General features: G+C 44.3%; 1 protein-coding gene across 1 annotated transcript in view; it reads right to left on the bottom strand.

Annotated features, from left to right (window-relative positions):
- LOC147677796 (ATP-binding cassette sub-family C member 12-like) overlaps window positions 1-17718 on the bottom strand; it is a 1047046-nt gene that overhangs the window by 773278 nt on the left and 256050 nt on the right. The window contains exons 7-8 of the mRNA XM_086945450.1: window positions 16726-16899; window positions 6913-7060 (exon numbers count right to left, since the gene is read on the bottom strand). Of these exons, the coding sequence (XP_086801576.1) occupies window positions 6913-7060; window positions 16726-16899 (322 nt within the window). The remainder of the gene's footprint in view (window positions 1-6912; window positions 7061-16725; window positions 16900-17718) is intronic.

Genomic DNA, 17718 nt, shown 5'->3' with positions numbered 1-17718 from the left:
TGAACGACACTGGTGCCGTTCTCATGGAGGATGCCCAGGTCGCCGAGGCGTTCCGATCTTACTATGCCTCATTGTACGGGGCTGAGGTAACATCCCCTGAGAATATCGAGACGTACCTGGACTCAACGGCGATCACAGTATTCTCCCAGGCGAACAGAGATGCCTTGGAAGTCCCCATTCGCCAGGACGAGGTGTTGGCGGCCATATCCCGGCTACGCCTGCTTAAAGCCCGACGGCTTCTCGGCAGGATTTTATAATACCTTTAGTACACAGGTGGCTCCGGTGCTCACCCGCCTCTTTAATACCTTTGAGGGCCCGGACTCCATTCCCCCAGATATGTTGGCTGCTGAGGTGGTAGTATTGCCCAAACCGGGTAAGAAACCCGCGCACTGCTCTGCCTTCCACCCGATTTCTTTACTGAACCTCGATCTGAAGCTCTTCACGGGTATCCTCGCCGCGCGTCTTGGCCCCTGCTTGCCGGGAATCTTGGAACCAGACCAATCGGGCTTTGTGTCCAACCGACAGTGTAGTGACAACACCAAAAGGCTACTGCACCTAATCGACAAGGCCCACTTCCAATCCTCGGACTCTGCACTACTTAGTATTGACGCTGAAAAAGCGTTTGACCGCGTGGAATGGCCTTACTTACGAGTCCTGCAGCGCTTCGGGTTAGGGGATAGAGTTTGAGCCTGGATTGCTAGTTGTTATTGCCATCCCCAGGCTAGGGTGCGGCTGGGCGGCTTGCGCTCCGACCCATTCGAGTTCCAACGCGGCAACAGACAGGGGTGCCCCCTTTCCCCCCTTCTGTTTGCACTATACATAGAACCTCTGGCACAGAAGGTTCGGGATAACCCCGACATTCATGGCATCACCTTTGGCCATGAGCCCCACGCGATAAGCCTATACGCTGATGACGTCATTGTGGCCCTCGACCACCCTGCCCGCTCTATACCCGCCTTTATGGAGGAACTTGACAGGTTTGGATCCGTCTCGGGATTCCGCGTTAACAGAGGGAAATCCCTGATATTGCCGCTGGGCAGGAACGCCCAGTCCAATGACCCCGCCATTACCGGGGGAAGTGGTCTTCAACTCTCCACAAATATCCCATACCTGGGAATCACTCTTACTTCCTCGACGGACGCCACGGTCCTTACTAATTACAAAGCCTTAATAACCCAGATCCGGGCAGATCTCGCACGTTGGTCGAAACAACTCCTCTCTCTTTTAGGGAGGGTCGCGGCGGTGAAAATGTCCATTCTGCCTAGAATTCTGTATCTTTTTCAAACCCTCCCGGTCATGCCCCCTGCGGGCACCCTAAAGGACTTACAGGCTGATCTCACAACTTCATCTGGAAAGGTCAGCAAGCGCGTATCCATAAACAGCTGGCGTTTAGGAGTATTGACGAGGGGGGCCTTGGCGTCCCGAATCTGCTGCAATATTTTCAAGCCTCTCAGCTCCGCTATCTAGTGGAGTGGTACAGGCCCGAATCAGAGAAAAGATGGCTCTTCCAGGATAGGGCCATGGCTCAAACCCCACTTTGGAGGATCCCATTCCTCACCAAACAACACCGGCCACGCTACTTATTTAAATCCCCTATTACTCACACGACTTTGAAGGTCTGGGATGGTGTTGCCCTCAAGCGGGAACTGACGACCTTCCCGTCCCCATTCACTCCCTTATTAGACAACCCGGAATTTCCTCCGGGCAACGATCCACGCGCATTCTCACAATGGCGCGGCACCGAGTGTCGCTGCGCCGGAGATCTTTTTGACACACAGGGTTTTCTCCCTCTTTCCGATATTAAGCAAGGATACGGGATAGACAACCCCCACATCTACCAATACTTTCAGCTTCGACACTGGCTCAACAACCCTCCCACTGTTACACTGGCAGGGCGCCAAATGACGTCTTTCGAGAAGTGGCTTATCACTAAGGACACAGACAAACATCTCATCTCAGAACTCTACAAGATGCTCACACCACCACCTAGTCCAGATAAAACACTGGGTCAGAGGCGCTGGGAGGATGAGCTAGGGAGGACACTAACTCATAAAGAATGGAGGGAGGTATACTATAGGGCCTCACACACCACACGTAATACGGCAGCTAGAGAGGTGGCAGTGAAACTAGCAATGTATTGGCACCTTACCCGGGTCCACTTACACAAAGGAAATCCAGCGCGTAGCGCACTGTGCTGGAGGGGATTCGGGGCACAGGGCACACTGGCCCATCTTCTCTGGGAATGCCCAGAGCTCCGGAGTTCATGGGAGGCAATCTTGGATGACATCAATTCCACTTTTGATACAGATATCCCAAGGTTCCCAGCCTATACTATTCTCGGCCTGCCCAACGCACTCACCTTCCCACTAAAATCGATGAAGGGTCGCCAAATGGGGATAGCTATGCAAGCAGCTACACAGCACATCTTATCCTTGTGGGGCTCCACCACCAAACCCACCCGCACGGGGTGGCTACATAAACTTTGGTTCACCCTTGGAATGGAACGCATACAAGCCACGATCACAAACTCCAATACCATCTTCCGTAAAACATGGCTTCCACTGCTGTCTCTTCTATCCACAGAATTCAATGAAGTCACTTGCCCTAGGTATCTTCGAGTTCTACGCCTCACTGATGCTCCACGTGACCCTCATTGAACACCTGGTCCTTTACGCCGGTCGACACTGGCCTACTGATGCACTTTCTGCCGGTACTTGGCACACTGGATGGGGTGGGGGAGGGGGGACGGGTTTGCGGTTGGGGGGGTGGGTTTGGTTGTTGATTTCCTTATCGCATCTTCTAATAGCGGTCACTAGCCGCTTTTCTGACATCCATATTCCATTTAGGCATTTCAACCTCGATTGTCATCTCGTTCTGAGGGAAGACATGTTCGTCTGTCCCGCCAGCTGTATATGCCTGAAGCCTTTATATTGTATCATGATGTCTATCATTGCTTGTGTTGAAACAATTAATAAAACACATTTAAAACTAAAAAAGTTACAATGTCCCATTCAGCAGTGGGACTTAGAAAACATTTTAAGAATTTTCTTCCAGAAAGTAGCAAAGTGCATTTCTAAAGTGGAACATTAAAAACGTTTTTGAACTTTTTGACTTTCAGATTTTCACTGGGACCAACCTACTTGGTGTATCCGACAGAGGCTCCATTGCGGTTCGCGTGCCCAGGTTCCGGTCTACCATGACGATTGACCATGACTGGCGCTTTGCGCTGTTTGGTGCTATTTTCACCTATATCTCCGGTTCCCCCAATTGGATTTTTGTTATTCAGTGTAATTTTGTTTATTACATGTTACTCTTTTTTTAATTTGGTTTCAGATTTTTATTGCTTAGTGTATTTATTGGATTGCTGTTTGGTACTGCATAATACTTTACATATATCCCTTATTCCTATCTGCTCTCTTCCATAGCTACCTGAGGGTTGAGCTCAAGTTATTTAGTGATTCTGGGGGTTCTCCCTGACAACGAGTGTTATCATTCCTAGGGGAGGGCAGTCGTCCACTCAAAATAATAACCCACTTTCTTGCAGAGATGTTAGGATGTAAGAGGTAAGGTGTGACCAATTTGCAGAAGTATAATATTAGAATAAGGTAAACAGACATGCATCTTAGGGTAGACTACATTTAGAGAGAGTAAGGTATGCAGTGGATATATGATGTCAAAGGAGTAGAAGGTTGCTAAAAGTGCACAAATGGGAATAGGTGAAAGACGAAGAAGCTATCCACCTGTCTTTTTTATAAAGACAAGGATATTGCCTACTGCTAAACAAATTCACTCCATGAAATACTGGAATATCAGGACAACTTATGTATGTTTTATAAGCTGTTGTAATGCTACATTTTATTTAGTTATAGAAAAGACCTCATAAATGTGCCATGGTAGAGCCCATTGTGCTTTACATCTAATTGCCCTATTTCACAAATTATATATTACATTAAGTTCTGGGGCCAACTGCCCGACTTCAAATGTTTCACCGTTAAATGGTCTCCAAGACTTTTTTGCTGATCACCCTGGACACATCTCCCCATCAACAAAGGATGGAATGTGCTTCCTTTGTGTAAAAGAAAGGACGGGGTGGTATGAAGGACAGATGGGACCTGGAGTGATTTTGATTTGATTTTGCATTTTGGAAGCAGGAGTGGTCTAACACTAGAGTTTATTGAGAGTTGAAGAGGGATTCAGGTGATGTAACATGTTGGTTTACAGAAGTACAAAGAACTCAATGGCTTTTGAATTAAATGGCCTGTCTAAAACAAGAGGTGTCACTATGTAGTAAAAACCTAGAAAACATTAGAGTGCCTCCTTTTTTTGGACATTACTTAGATCCCCATTTTGAAATTGCTTTACGATTCTTCCTGGGAGAGTGATTTCTGAAACAGAGAAAGATGCTATCCTGCTACCTGGTGGAGAAATAATTGTCTTATTGCTAAAGGACCAATCGAGACATGCCTCTAACTTTACACTGTGACACTATAATGAAAATAGTCTATTCTTGATCCACTACAAAAAATTGGTCCAGTTTCTCAGAATGGGGTGCGATCACCTATTGGAATCTCTCTCCTGAAGTTGGCGAGAAATTAAAGTCCTGGAGACAGAAACTATGTCCTTGGAACAAACCAAATAAGCCAGTAACAAAAACATCTGGCAGTGGGTCTAACTGGGAGTTATGGGGAGTCTTTCCTCAACTTGGACCCGTGACCGGTTGTCCAAGAAGAGTGTCCTGAATACTTGAAGACTTGTGGAGCACCTGATGAGAAGCTTTCCTAGAAGGTTGGCACTTAACACATGTCCATCCCGGAGAACCAAAACAAGGTGTGTGCTGAAAGAAGCACATCTTGACTAGCTAAATTTCAAGAGTTTGTCTCACTAAGAGCACTTGTCCATGACGTTTAAGGCTTCACAGAATTCGGGATAACTTGTACAGAAATGAAAGTACCACTGTTAAGCCATGGTTTCCAGCGTCGCCCTGCTGAAGATTTTGAACCTCCCAAAAAATTCTGACGGGAAAAATTTTGACCACAACCAACAAACAATCCTTTCATGACTTCGGTCCATCGCTGTTCTTCCACAAAGAGTGCCTAGGTTTCAGTCCCCCATAACTTTTGTCTGAGGTGAAACAGCAGCTTGTTTCTGATTGTGCAATTAACCAGATGGAGTCTGAAAAAGCTTAGGTTCTGGTTAACTGCAGCCCACACAAATACATTAAATATGAGCAGCCATTGTTTCTTTTGGCATGTTTTTTGTTTCTTCTGAACCCTCAATATACTTTTCTATATTTTGCAATTTACAACATTATGTTTAGATCTTTCAAATACATTGGTTTGGGATTTTTAAATTCATATTTTTCTAACCGTAATGTTATTATGTTGCTCTTGCAAATGCGCCACATTATCTTTTTTTGTGAGAAAGGTCTTGCAGCTTGTTCCTAATTATCAAGGGTTGGGCTGGAATTTGTCACAGAAATCTATTTACCACATGCAGATACATTTATTATTTGTTTTGTCAAAACTTAGTAAAGTCTCACTGCAAGAGTTTAGTCCCTCTCTTTTCTATAGCTTAACAATCTTATTTACAAGATATGCTAATTAAACATTATACACAGCATGCAACACAAAACATTTACACATATAAACTAGGGCATAAACAAGCTAATTTCCCAGATATCCCAGTTACACATTATACTAAATATGCAAAACAAAACATGTACACACATAAATCAGCATGTTAAGTCATTAAATTTGAAGCTGAAACAGTTACTATGAGACCTATGATACAGGGGCTTAGCTATCAATGATGAAGAGATGCAGTGGAACTGGGGTCCAGGGGCGCTCCTCTCCCCAATTCTTTCCATATTTTAGCACTGAATTGAAGGCATGAGGGCCTATTTTTATAGCATACAGACACAAAGTATACCTGTTCTGCTAATTTTAGGCTGATTATAGGTGCACTTCACTAAGGACTTGATTTGGATGTCGGCCTGTAAGCTTCCTACCGCTCGTCGGAGGCTTACCGACTGATATCCCCGGTTTGAACTTCGACCTCCTTTTTTCAAGGACGGCGGTCGGAGTCCATACCAGTGGGTCAATTCGACTAGCTTCCAACGGGCTCAAGGAGCCCATCGGCCAGTCTGAAACCACACATAATCCATTTAGGGTGGCTTCCCTGCCATCGGGATTAGGATGTTGGTTTCCGACATCCTTTCCATGTCAGCCTTTATGACATGGAAAGGCTGATATAGAGTGACTTTGGGGCCCCATCCCTCTGCGGTCTATGGATTACGGAGCTTTACAGGTAAGTAAACATATAAATAAATAAAACTAATTTTGTTGCGTACACTGCATGCCCAAATGCGATGGAGTGCACGCAACGAAATTCGTTTTATTTTTTTATATGTTCACAAACCTGTTAAACTCCGTAATCCATAGATTATTACCCCCCACCCTGCCCCTCCCCCTCCCCACGTCACCGCCCTGCAGGTACACCTACTACCGACCGTGGCTGTTCATGAGTACATAGGGAGATTGTATTAGTCTTTTTCACTGCCAATATATTTGCTTCCCTGGAGTATATTGGCAGACATGTACTTTTGTTCCTGATAGAGAAGGCAAATATATGAAAAACAAACAATGGCACATTTCACTAAAAGTGTGCAAAATTAAAATATTTAGTGTACCTATTCCTTAAATTTATAATTTCTAGTTTTGTGGCAGTCCTGTGCCTTCAGACACCTTTCCTAGTGTGTTTATGTTTACTGAAACGTAGTGATTATTAAAGAAAGCAAGCATTGTAAATGATTTACAAACTGAAGCATTCGACAAAATGTAGACCGACCCTATTTTGAAAGATTTAGACCTTTAAATTGTTCAAAAACCCTTCTAATCTATATACTTTGCGTACCTTGGATCGTTTTTGCAAATGACTTTTCCCAAGCGTACATTTTAATTAATTTGATGCAAGTTAAGACTTCATTCATGGTTCGTACACGCCGATCAGTCAACTCAATAGCTTTTCTTCGGAAAACTAGAGTAAGGTTCGCCAAGAGCATCTGGAACAAAAAGAAGTCAGTAGTTAGTTCCTCGCAGTTTCATGTTCCACATGTAATTGAAACTGAAGTGATCTGTGATATCGACAGTCGACTTGATGGAATGGGAATGCAAATAACCCTGATTTGTACCCAGCTAGTGAGCGAAAGCTCAAGCTCGATTCCCTCCAGAAGGGAATAGAGGAATTACCCCACACAAGAAACCTTGGTAAAACATGCTACCAAACATTATGTTTTAAATCACAGTTTATGAAGTGTACTGGACATGATAGAGATTAAGATTTTATACCTCGTAGTGAAGAACAGCTTTTGAAGATGCAACACAAGGGCCGAAATGGAAAGTGCTATTATCAACCAGCTTTTAGTATGACATTTTATATAAAGACCTGTAGCCATGTCCACTAATCCTAGTGTTTCCCTAGTATATAAAGCACAATAGCCAGGTCTGAATCCACAAATTATAAAGCGCCATCCCTGGCCCAGAAACCAGAATTCATTAAGAGCCATCCTCTGGTCAGCATCCATAATTCATAAGGCATACTCCTTGGACCAGTATCAATACCCATAACTGTTAAAGCACCATCGCCGGGCCATGATCCTCATTTCAGGTCACAATGCACAATTTATTAAGCACCATTCCTGGGCCAGTGTCCACAATTCATAAACCACCTTCTCAGGCTCAGTATCCACAATTCCCCAACATTGTAAGTACCACAGCCAGGTGACCTTCCACAGTGCCCCAGTGTTGGACCTCGACCCTCTCTGCAGAGTCACCCCAACTTTTTTTGGCCTTTTACCCTCTACTTTTTGCAGAATCCATTATTTTTGGTCTCAGGACTCTGTGCACTTTACCACTAATAGCCAGAGCTAAAGTGCTTGCGCTCTCTCCTCTAAACTTGATTAAACTGGCTTAGCCCCAATTTGGCAAATTTAATTTACGTATGTGTCCCTTGTAAAGTGGGGAGGAGTGAAACCTGCTGCTGTTTATTGCCGCAAAGGGGGAGACGGGAGATGACTCCCAAGCCCAGAATCCCCAGCCCCGCTGTCACACAACGCCACGCCCTGAGCCGCATAAATCAGCTGTGCGGTTCCAGCGGCATGGGAAGCCTGAAACCTGCTGCTGTTTGTTGTCACAAAGGGGGAGAAGGAAGGGGACTCCCAAGCCCAGATTCCCCAGCCCCGCTGTCACTCACCGTCGTGCCCGGAGGCACATAAATAAGCTGTGTGGCTCTTACAGCACAGGACGCGTGCAGGCAATGACTGAGCGGGCCCGTCCTATGCCTATCAGTGACAGGAAGAGGTAGAGATGGGCAACCCCCCTTGGCTTTGCTGTATCGTAAATCCATCTGCTTGCCTGGTAAGACTTCACCTCGCTCTCTTTACTCGTTTGTGGTACTGCTCTTGACCAAGTCTCTTAGACCACATTTGAATCTGCAATTCATTTCACAAAAAATCCAAACCGGCGCAATTCCGGAACACTACACCATTGGGTGAGAACTTGAAGTAGCCTTGTATGTATTTATGTATGTATGTGATTTAAAAAGCACTGGAATCACCCCCGCAGAGGTATATCCGCACTACCGAAGAGAGAGTACAGGACAAGCAGAGATCAGTCCCGGAATAATTCCATCTTCAGAGTTTCCTGAAATGAAAAAGACTAGGGCATTTGCGCGAGGCCTCCGGCAAGGTGTTCCAATATTTCGGGGCAAGGTAGGCAACCGGTTTGCCGCCTGTTCGTATTTTCCTGTAGCAGGGGACCACTAGCAGCCCTTTAACTTCAGATCTAAGTAGTTGGTTTGGGCAGTAAACTTTAAACTTATCCGCCAGGTAGTTAGGACTCGTACCATAGAGTGCATTATGGGTGAGGCAGCAAAGCTTGAATTTAATCCTCTGGCAGATGGGAAGCCAATGGAGCTGTTTTAGCAACGGCTCAAGGAGGTACGAGGCAGCTTTTTGAGAGCCAGACTTGCGGCAACATTCTGTACAATCTGTAATCTGCTCAGAAGGGTTTCATTTTTACATATAAAGGGTAAACTCAATGGTACTGGGACCTGGGTAGATAATAGTACATTAGATAGTGGCCCCAGTATTTAACCCCTTCCAGGCTCATGACGAGCTGGGCTCGTCATGAAGTAGCCTCCTACCAGGCTGATGACGAGCCCAGCTCGTCATGCTCTATGGACTTTTGAAAATCCCAGCACAGGAGGAAAATATCACTAGCAGCGATGGTGTTAAGGACTAACTAAGCTTGAGACAAATTAGAAAAATAAACACATAATAATATTCTGTAACAAAGACTTTCAAAAGCAAATGTTATTTAATCACATTGCTGCACAAAATTTACTTGGCATTTAGAAATTAGATAATACTATCATATATACAAAACGGTGCCCAACAGGACAGAGAAGTAAGGTGAATGGGTAAGTGATTTGAAGTGAGGATACGTGATCATAGGAGAAACATGGAAATAAGGGTGAATTCATACATCAATTAAAGGAACCAAATCAGACTTTCAACATCAAGCCAATGATATATGATTTTTTATATAGAATATATATATTGCTAAACCCAATTATCGAAACACAATAAATAGTTTCTATTGTTTCCATGGTTGGCACCAAGCAAAACAAACATAATGTCGACGTTTCGACCCCAGAATTTCGACGTAGGTTGGTTGGCACCTTACAACGGGGTCTTCATCAGGACAAAGAGCGGGTAAGGAGGGCACCCGACTTCTTCAATGAGGACTCTAATGAAGATATAGGGCCAAGTTGCTCCTATGTGGAGAGTGCGACAAAACACTCCAAATGGGGGACATACTTCTAAGCATACATCAATTTGATTCTCAGAAATACGACATCAGTGACGAATATCTGAAATCGATCGTGTGTGGAGTTGGACAGCCTCGAAGCTGACCTTACCGTAGCCATCACAGAACAGGAGGCCCACCTTTCTCTAGGAATCGCCTGTGCGGTTCATCTTAAACAAACTGAAGTTCTGGCCCACCAAAGGGAAATGGCACAAGGAAAAGATCCAAGCCACTCAGCATAGAGTGTACGAGATCGGAGATAAGGCAGGGAGGATGCTAGCCTGGCTACACAGAAAAGAAAGAGCGAATAAAGTGATTGCGCAACTGGCATCACCCACAGGCTCCATGGTCTCTGACCCTGATGGTATAGTTAATATCTTAGCTGACCATTATGAACACATTTATGCTCCCCGGGAGTCTTACACGGTCACGGAGGCATATGAATATATTAAGGATCTCACAATACCTAAGCTCTCCCCGGAGGCAGTGCTTCGGTTGGAGGCGGACATTACCATTGATGAGGTGCAGGCAGCTACCTACTCACTGGCCTCCGGCAAGACGCTGGGGCCAAATGGGCTTCCAGTTGAACTGCATAAAAGAATGGTGCAAACAACAGCCCCCTTTTTCCTGAGTATGTCATCTGACAGCCTTGAGATAGGGGAGCTGTCGAGGGATCAGCGGCTAGCCACGATTATCGCAATCCACAAGCCTGGTAGACCAAAGACGGACTGTGCCTCCTACCGTCCGATGTCTCTCATAAACGCGGAGCCTAGGATACTGGCCAAACTGTTGGTGATGCGACTGACTCCACACCTCGCGTCACTAGTCAGCCCGGAACAGTCGGGATTCATGCCACATCGAAGCACGGCCCTTAACCTCCACCAGCTCTACGCGGTCCTGGAGCGCGCAGCATATATCAAAGAACCTGCAGTCATCCTCTCTCTCGACGCGACTATGGTGTTCGATACAGTGGAATGGCCTTGTCTATTCATAGTGCTCCGACACATGGGGTTTGGTCCCAAATTTTGTGCTTGGATTCGTCTGTTATGTACTAAACCCTTGGCGCATGTCGCCGCCAACGGGCACATCTCACAAGACTTCCCTCTTGGCCGAGGCACAAGGCAGGGATGCCCACTGTCTCCGCTGCTATTTGCACTGATCTTGGAACCACTTGCGATATGGATCAGATGGGAACCCTCTATCAGGGGGCTCTGCTGGACCGATGTATGGGAGAATCGTATATCCCTATACGTGGATGATATCCTTGTATATCTCACCTCCCCCCAAAAATCTATTCTTGAACTACTAAACGTCTGTGAGAAGTTCGGTAGAGTGTCCGTTTATAAGATCAACTGGACGAAGTCCATCCTTTTTGTCCTCGCTGGCCCTCCACCTGTCTTGCCCCTGAGCTGCCCTCTGAGGACCACAACGGCGGCGTTTAAATACTTTGGTATCTTTATTACGCCAGATCCCGACGAATTTTACAATTTAAACCTCCGCCCCTCTTCTGGAGAGGTTTAAACGCGACATTAAAGTGTGGCAGGCTCTCCCTCTCACTCTTTTGGGCAAGGCGGCGCTGTATAAAATGATGGCGCTCCCGCGCTTCCTGTATGTGCTTGAAAACACCCCGTCTATGGTCCCAGCGACATATTTTAAGGCTATAGCTGCGACAGTATCCCACCTACTGTGGGGCGGGAGACCACCCCGAATCGCGCAAGACAAGTTAACTAGAAGCTGGTATGATGGGGGGATAGCGCTTTCAAATGTCGATCTATATTACTGGGCGGCACATCTTAAGCAGATCAACTTTTGGTTGCACGCCCGACAGACCAAACCGGCATATCTTGCTGACAGACACTCTTTGGAAGGTAAGAGACTACTTGGTAATCTTTACTGCCGCCGCCCTCCTCCAGATCAGATAGATCCGATGCAGCACTCCGTACAGCTATGGTACAAGGCTAACAGGTGTCTTAAATGCTCGGGGACTATCACCCAAATGACGCCGCAGTGGGACTCCTGCAGGTTGGGCCACCTCCGTAACAGTAAGGGGTTCCAGGCTTGGGACACCATTGGTATATCTGTGGTGGGTGATCTCTGGAAGGAGGGTAAAGTGGTAGACTTCAACCACCTCCAAACACAGTATGAGATGTCGCAGACGGAGAGGTTCAGATACTTGCAAATTAAGCATGCGCTGCAGTCGGTGATACCGACAGGTACTGTCCTACTGGACGCATCTCCTCTCGAAGATAGACTTCTGACAGAACACATGCAGGACAAGGCCACTTCCTTCACTTACAGGAAACTCATCAATAACCTCCCAGACACGACGTCCATATTAAAACAGAACTGGTCCAGGGAGGTGGGCCCCTTTGAAGACTCCGAATGGCAGGAGGCCCTCTCCTCACCCCGGGAAACTGCTATCCCCTCTAGGTTAAGGCTGGTCCAACTTAAAATACTACATCGTACGTATTATACTAGAATGACCCTACAAAAGATAGGAAAAGCTATGCATCAATTCTGCCTGCATAACTGCGGGGAGGAGGGAACGTTCTTCCACACCATTTGGGACTGCAGGCACATGACAACGTGCTGGACAGCAGTAATGCGTACGATCTCCCAAACGATAGACATCTCCTTGCTGCCGGAGCCTCGTCGCTGTTTACTGAATGTGTGGGAACCCAATGACCTGAACCACCTGCAACAAGACTGGGTAATGTTGGGCATGTTGATAGCGAAGCGCAACATCGCCATGCTGTGGGGTTCGGCAGTATTGCCAACACTCAGAAAGTGGTGCAGGGACATGGATGAGGCGATGGTGGCAGAGAAGGCTGTCTATATTCACCGTGGCTGCCCAGGGAAGTGGGATAAAATCTGGGGGGCTTGGAACAAATTCAGAGGGAAAATCTGTGAACCGCCACCCATTGCTGGGGTGGAGGAGGACTCGGATTAGCAGAATATGGTTACCATGTAAGGATGAGGTGTTGACATGTCTCATTTATTATGTATAGCCCGAAAAATACTGTAACTGCAATGTACCCGCTGAAGCAATATTATGTGATGTAACTAATATATGCAAAGCTGTCCCATTTTGCTCTGTTAAAATAAAATAAAAATATATTTTTTTTTTAAATGTGAAAAGCAATAATATCATTCAATACATTAAACAGAAGAAGAAAATCCCACGGTCAAGTAGGACTACATGCCCATATTCTTAGCAACAACATGCCAAATTACAAAGCTACAGGCAACATGTAGATAGTTCAGACAAAGAAATCCATGGTAGGGTATAGTTTGTTGTTTCTTATATGACATCCAATGGATAAAGCAGACAACACTTATTTCGTCTAAAAAGATTTCCTCAGGTCTGTTAGAATACAAGAAAATTCATGATATAAATGCCCACACACAATCAATGATATAGTAACCGATGCGATTTGTTTTTAAACTGTGCAAAAACAAGAAGTACCTGAGACTAATGCCACCATTTGGGATGACAGAAACCGCTCCCAAGGAAAAAGAAAGAAATGTATAATGGGAACCAAGATCACTCGACAAAGTGACACCATCAGTATCACCCATGTAACACCAAACCATCTTTAATAGAACACTATTATACAATAAGGCAAGCAGAAAGAATTGTCGGCCTATGACCTTATAGTAGTAACTTGTATGCAACTTGGAAAAATGTATCGAATAATAACCAAAGTGTAATAAAGTTACACACATCAGAAAAAGAAATCTATACTAAGTTACAGACGGTGAAAACATATCCACCCGATACTGTAAACATCGAACAATGGATTTTACAAAGGTTTGAACAGCTTACTAGTATAGGTATAACTCCTTAATTTTAAGTAGTGTGGTCCAGAAGAATAACTAGTAGACCATTATATCTAAGGGCTACTGCACCCCTAGCCACAGGTGCAGTCTTACAGATGTTTGTACATTAATACATAATAAGAGAGTAGAACATCAGAAAAAGCTCTCTATGATAAGCTGCAGAGCCTAACCAATGTAGCACTACACACAACCTAGAATGACTTAACCTTACTGAATACTGCCAAAAAGGTCATTGCCATAAGGACCAAAGTGGAACATGTTAAAACATGTGGGAAAGCTATGCATGGCACAAAGATACAAAAGTGTATAAGTGCTCGCATTGTCCACATTAATCATGTAGAGGACACACAGGAATCGTTTGGAAAGAAAAAAAAAGGTGTCAGAAACGTTAATATGCCAGGATATAGTCACACTGCATCCCTAACTATCCATGGGCACCTGCAAGGCAACTCCTCACAGATTTTACACCTCACAGTGGAGTGAGAATTTGGTAGACAGACAACACATACATCATATTCATCATTCTCCGACATCTTACCTCTACTGAAGGGTACCTATCAAAGAAATCTGGCATGGTGCCTAAAGAAGAGTGCAGGGAAGAAATATCTCATAGGAAAAAGTAAGTGAAAGGGGAATGAAATGTAAGGGAGATACCAAAAGTTCTTGAGTGAAATCAAAGAACCCCACAAATAGAATTAGAATGGCAACAGTGTTTGAGGAGCCTTCTCTGATGAACCAGAAACACAAACTGCCTTCCTGACCAAACAACAGCACAATAGGTTTATAAAGAGGATAGTTCAGGAGTGTTTTCTGCCAAATTTATTGTATGTTAACTTGGCTATTTGTATTTACTTTTTAAAACCAGAAAAAGAAGAAGAATATAATGTTGCATGTAATGGGCATGTTTTCATTGTAAACATTTTTTGAAGATTGTGTTCTTGGGATCCTACACATGCACAGAGATAATCTATTTTTTATAGATACCAGCGAGAGTCCCATTTCGCAGAAAGATGAACACCACAAACAGTGGATCAATACAATATAGCTGTTGTTTTGCTCCCACATTATGACACCTATGCCAAATATTAATGTGTAGCAGAATGATTAAATTAAAGTGACAGTGTAATGCATACTCTCTAAGTACACATAGAGTAAAATCAAGCCAGATCCTACCCATTCAAATAACACTGATATTTGTGTTCCATGTACACCTCTATTGATATCTGAGTGCTCATTGATGGGGTCACTTAGAGCGTTAAAGAAAGCAGAACTGGAATAAATTAAAGCTTCATCCAACTTTGCCATTGAAAATCCTTTGCTGCAGTCCAGCTACTGGTTTCACACTGCTGTTAGCCCCACTCTATTTAGTCAGTCCTTCCAACACCCATGTTTTCTAATTAACAACCACTGTGACAGCCATGTTGATCAGCAATTGAAAAAAAAGACAATGACCCTCATAAGCAAGGAGAAAAGTCCCTGAAAGCCAAGATCACAGATTATTTTTGCAGAAATAAACCTTTGCTTTGGCAATTTGTTTTTGCAAAAAACGCATGAGGGCCACACTGACATTATTTTTGGCCAAGATTTCCGTTTAGCAGGAAATATTTTAGATACATGCATTGAAGGAAAATCTCTACATACATCAGCTCATCTTTCATTCAAAAGGTGGAGGTGAGGGGCTCTGCTGACTGTACTCTTCTTGACACCCATTCTGGGATTAAAAAATATTTGTCAAAAAAAGGGGGCCCAGAGCAAGGGTAGGATCTGTGCTAGTTGCCTACCACCCAGCCCATCAGAGCAACAACATGCTCTGTATTCCACCCATTACACAGCGATAGCCCTCTAGGAACATTTTTTAACTAAGCTGGAACTACCTGAACCATTAAAATAATTTCTAAACAGGACTGTTCCAGACTTATTTTAAAAATCACTACTTGTGCACTACACTGTCCTTGCCCTCTTACCCGCATGCACCCTACGGCTTCTTCAAAAGATCTCAGCCAAAGAGCCCTGTTTAAGGGAGCTCGTCCGGCATTGCAGTGCCAGCCCCACGAGGAGCAGAGCCCAATGATGAAGCATGACATTCTTCGGAGTGTGTGAGGGCATCACGAAGAGACCTACCCTTTCCCTTGTCCCCTTTTTAGGAACTGCATACCCCTCTGTAATTCAAACATATACTCAGGAATTTGCATGGACATGGAAAGTACCACCAGGATCAAGTTTACATGTGTATTCCTGGGAAGTCATGTGGCTTTCCCGGTGGGAGCCTATTCCTGCCGTGTGCAGTTTTCCTCAGCAGAGCACTGTAAGCATAGAGAATAGGATCCCTTGCACAAATGCACATTTTCTTTTTCCCTCCACATGGACAATATTTTTCCCACTGTGCATAGTACTCCATGCAGGGGGACCAGGATCTGATGTGCAAACACACATTTGTATGTTTCCTTTTCTCCACAGGGACAATAGTTTCCTAGAGGAGAAACCCCTTCTGCACAACCCCACCAAATCTAGAGATGATCAATTCCCCTTCCCACATTGGGAAGGGATTCATGCCAGCCCTTGGCCTAAGTAAAAATCGAATCCATCCTAGGATGGAAAGGGTAATTAAAAGAGTTTGTTAATGGTGACAAATGTCTATGTTTGTAGCCATTGAAAACCTTTGAAGGCTAACCAGACCTTGAAATGCACCCATAGGTCTTGAGAACTCTGCTATTGTGGTGGTGATCTCTGGACACACAAAGCAGCTTACACCAGCCAGGAATCGTATTGTACATTTTTGACAGGCACAAATAACGTAAATAAGGCCGTAATCCTAATTTGACAATTTACCTTTGTGAATAGCACCACTTTTGATTAAGTCAGTGTTTCCTCTGTTTGCGCGTTTATGTTTCTCGCCAGTAAATGGTAGGCCATATAAAACAATGTTCATTGCATTTTTTTCCCACCACTCCTATATTGCGCAGCCTCTGCGGATTATGTGTGTGGACACTAAATAAATGTTTGGAAAACAAGGTCTTACCTGAAGAGGCAAGAATATAAGATAAGCAGCAACTCCAAGAAGGCCTGTGGGTCCAAGAATTACATAGGAAAATATTGAGCAAATAATGAGGAAAACTGGAGTGCTGAAGGCCAGCGGGCCGAACAAGGCAGCGTCAAACAAACGATGACCATCATTGCAGAGCAAGTTCATCACCTGGAAGAAATTGAGAAGAATGGGTGATAGTGTACACTTCCTTTGCAGGTTGTACAGTCTTTGATCAGATGAGTAGCCTTCAAAAATGATGATATCATGGATTAAAATAATGCTGCATGTAAATCATAGTGCTATCTTTAGGGCTCAGGTGAATTAGATGCAAGTAAGTATAATAGGGACAGAAGCATAACAACACTAAAGACCTAATACTAACAAGCTGATGAAGACTGATTTAGGTGCTGCTGATGTTGCAGTTATGATTTTAACCGGGTAGAACTGAGCCAGCTGGCAAGTGAAGCCCATTGTGAGTTTGCACATGTTGGAGCAGTGCAAAATGCTCTTGCCACATTATTTCCCCCTCCAAGGTCAAAACTTAGGTTTGTTAATTGTGCACCCCATACATATCTAGAGGTATTTATTGGAAAGACAATTACCACCCAGGAGTGCCCAGGGATGGAAACTCTAAACAAGGAGATAAATTCTCATTCATGTGTCACTCATTCAAATAGCTAGAATGTACATTTATACATTTAAAATGCATACTTTTTCTCAATGAGTGTGCAATAGTCTGCCATTTGGCAGCATTTAATTCAAGGCTTAAAGACTTGAAGAGCTTGATACATCCTGAATGTTTTTTAGATATATATTGAGCTGATATAGATCTAAAATGGGCCTCCAGGCACTCCTTAATTCCTTCAGCTGCTATTGTAAGACAAAGGGCTTGGAAATTAATGCTGATAAAACAAAATGCATGTCATTAAATCCCAGTATGCCAGATAGAGGGCTCTTGACCTTGAATAGCCAAAAATTAGGTACTGT

The sequence above is a fragment of the Lissotriton vulgaris genome, chromosome 12 (genome assembly GCF_964263255.1).
Source record: "Lissotriton vulgaris chromosome 12, aLisVul1.2, whole genome shotgun sequence".
NCBI classification, from domain to species: Eukaryota; Metazoa; Chordata; class Amphibia; order Caudata; family Salamandridae; genus Lissotriton; species Lissotriton vulgaris.
This window is presented reverse-complemented; position numbering and strand designations above follow the sequence as displayed.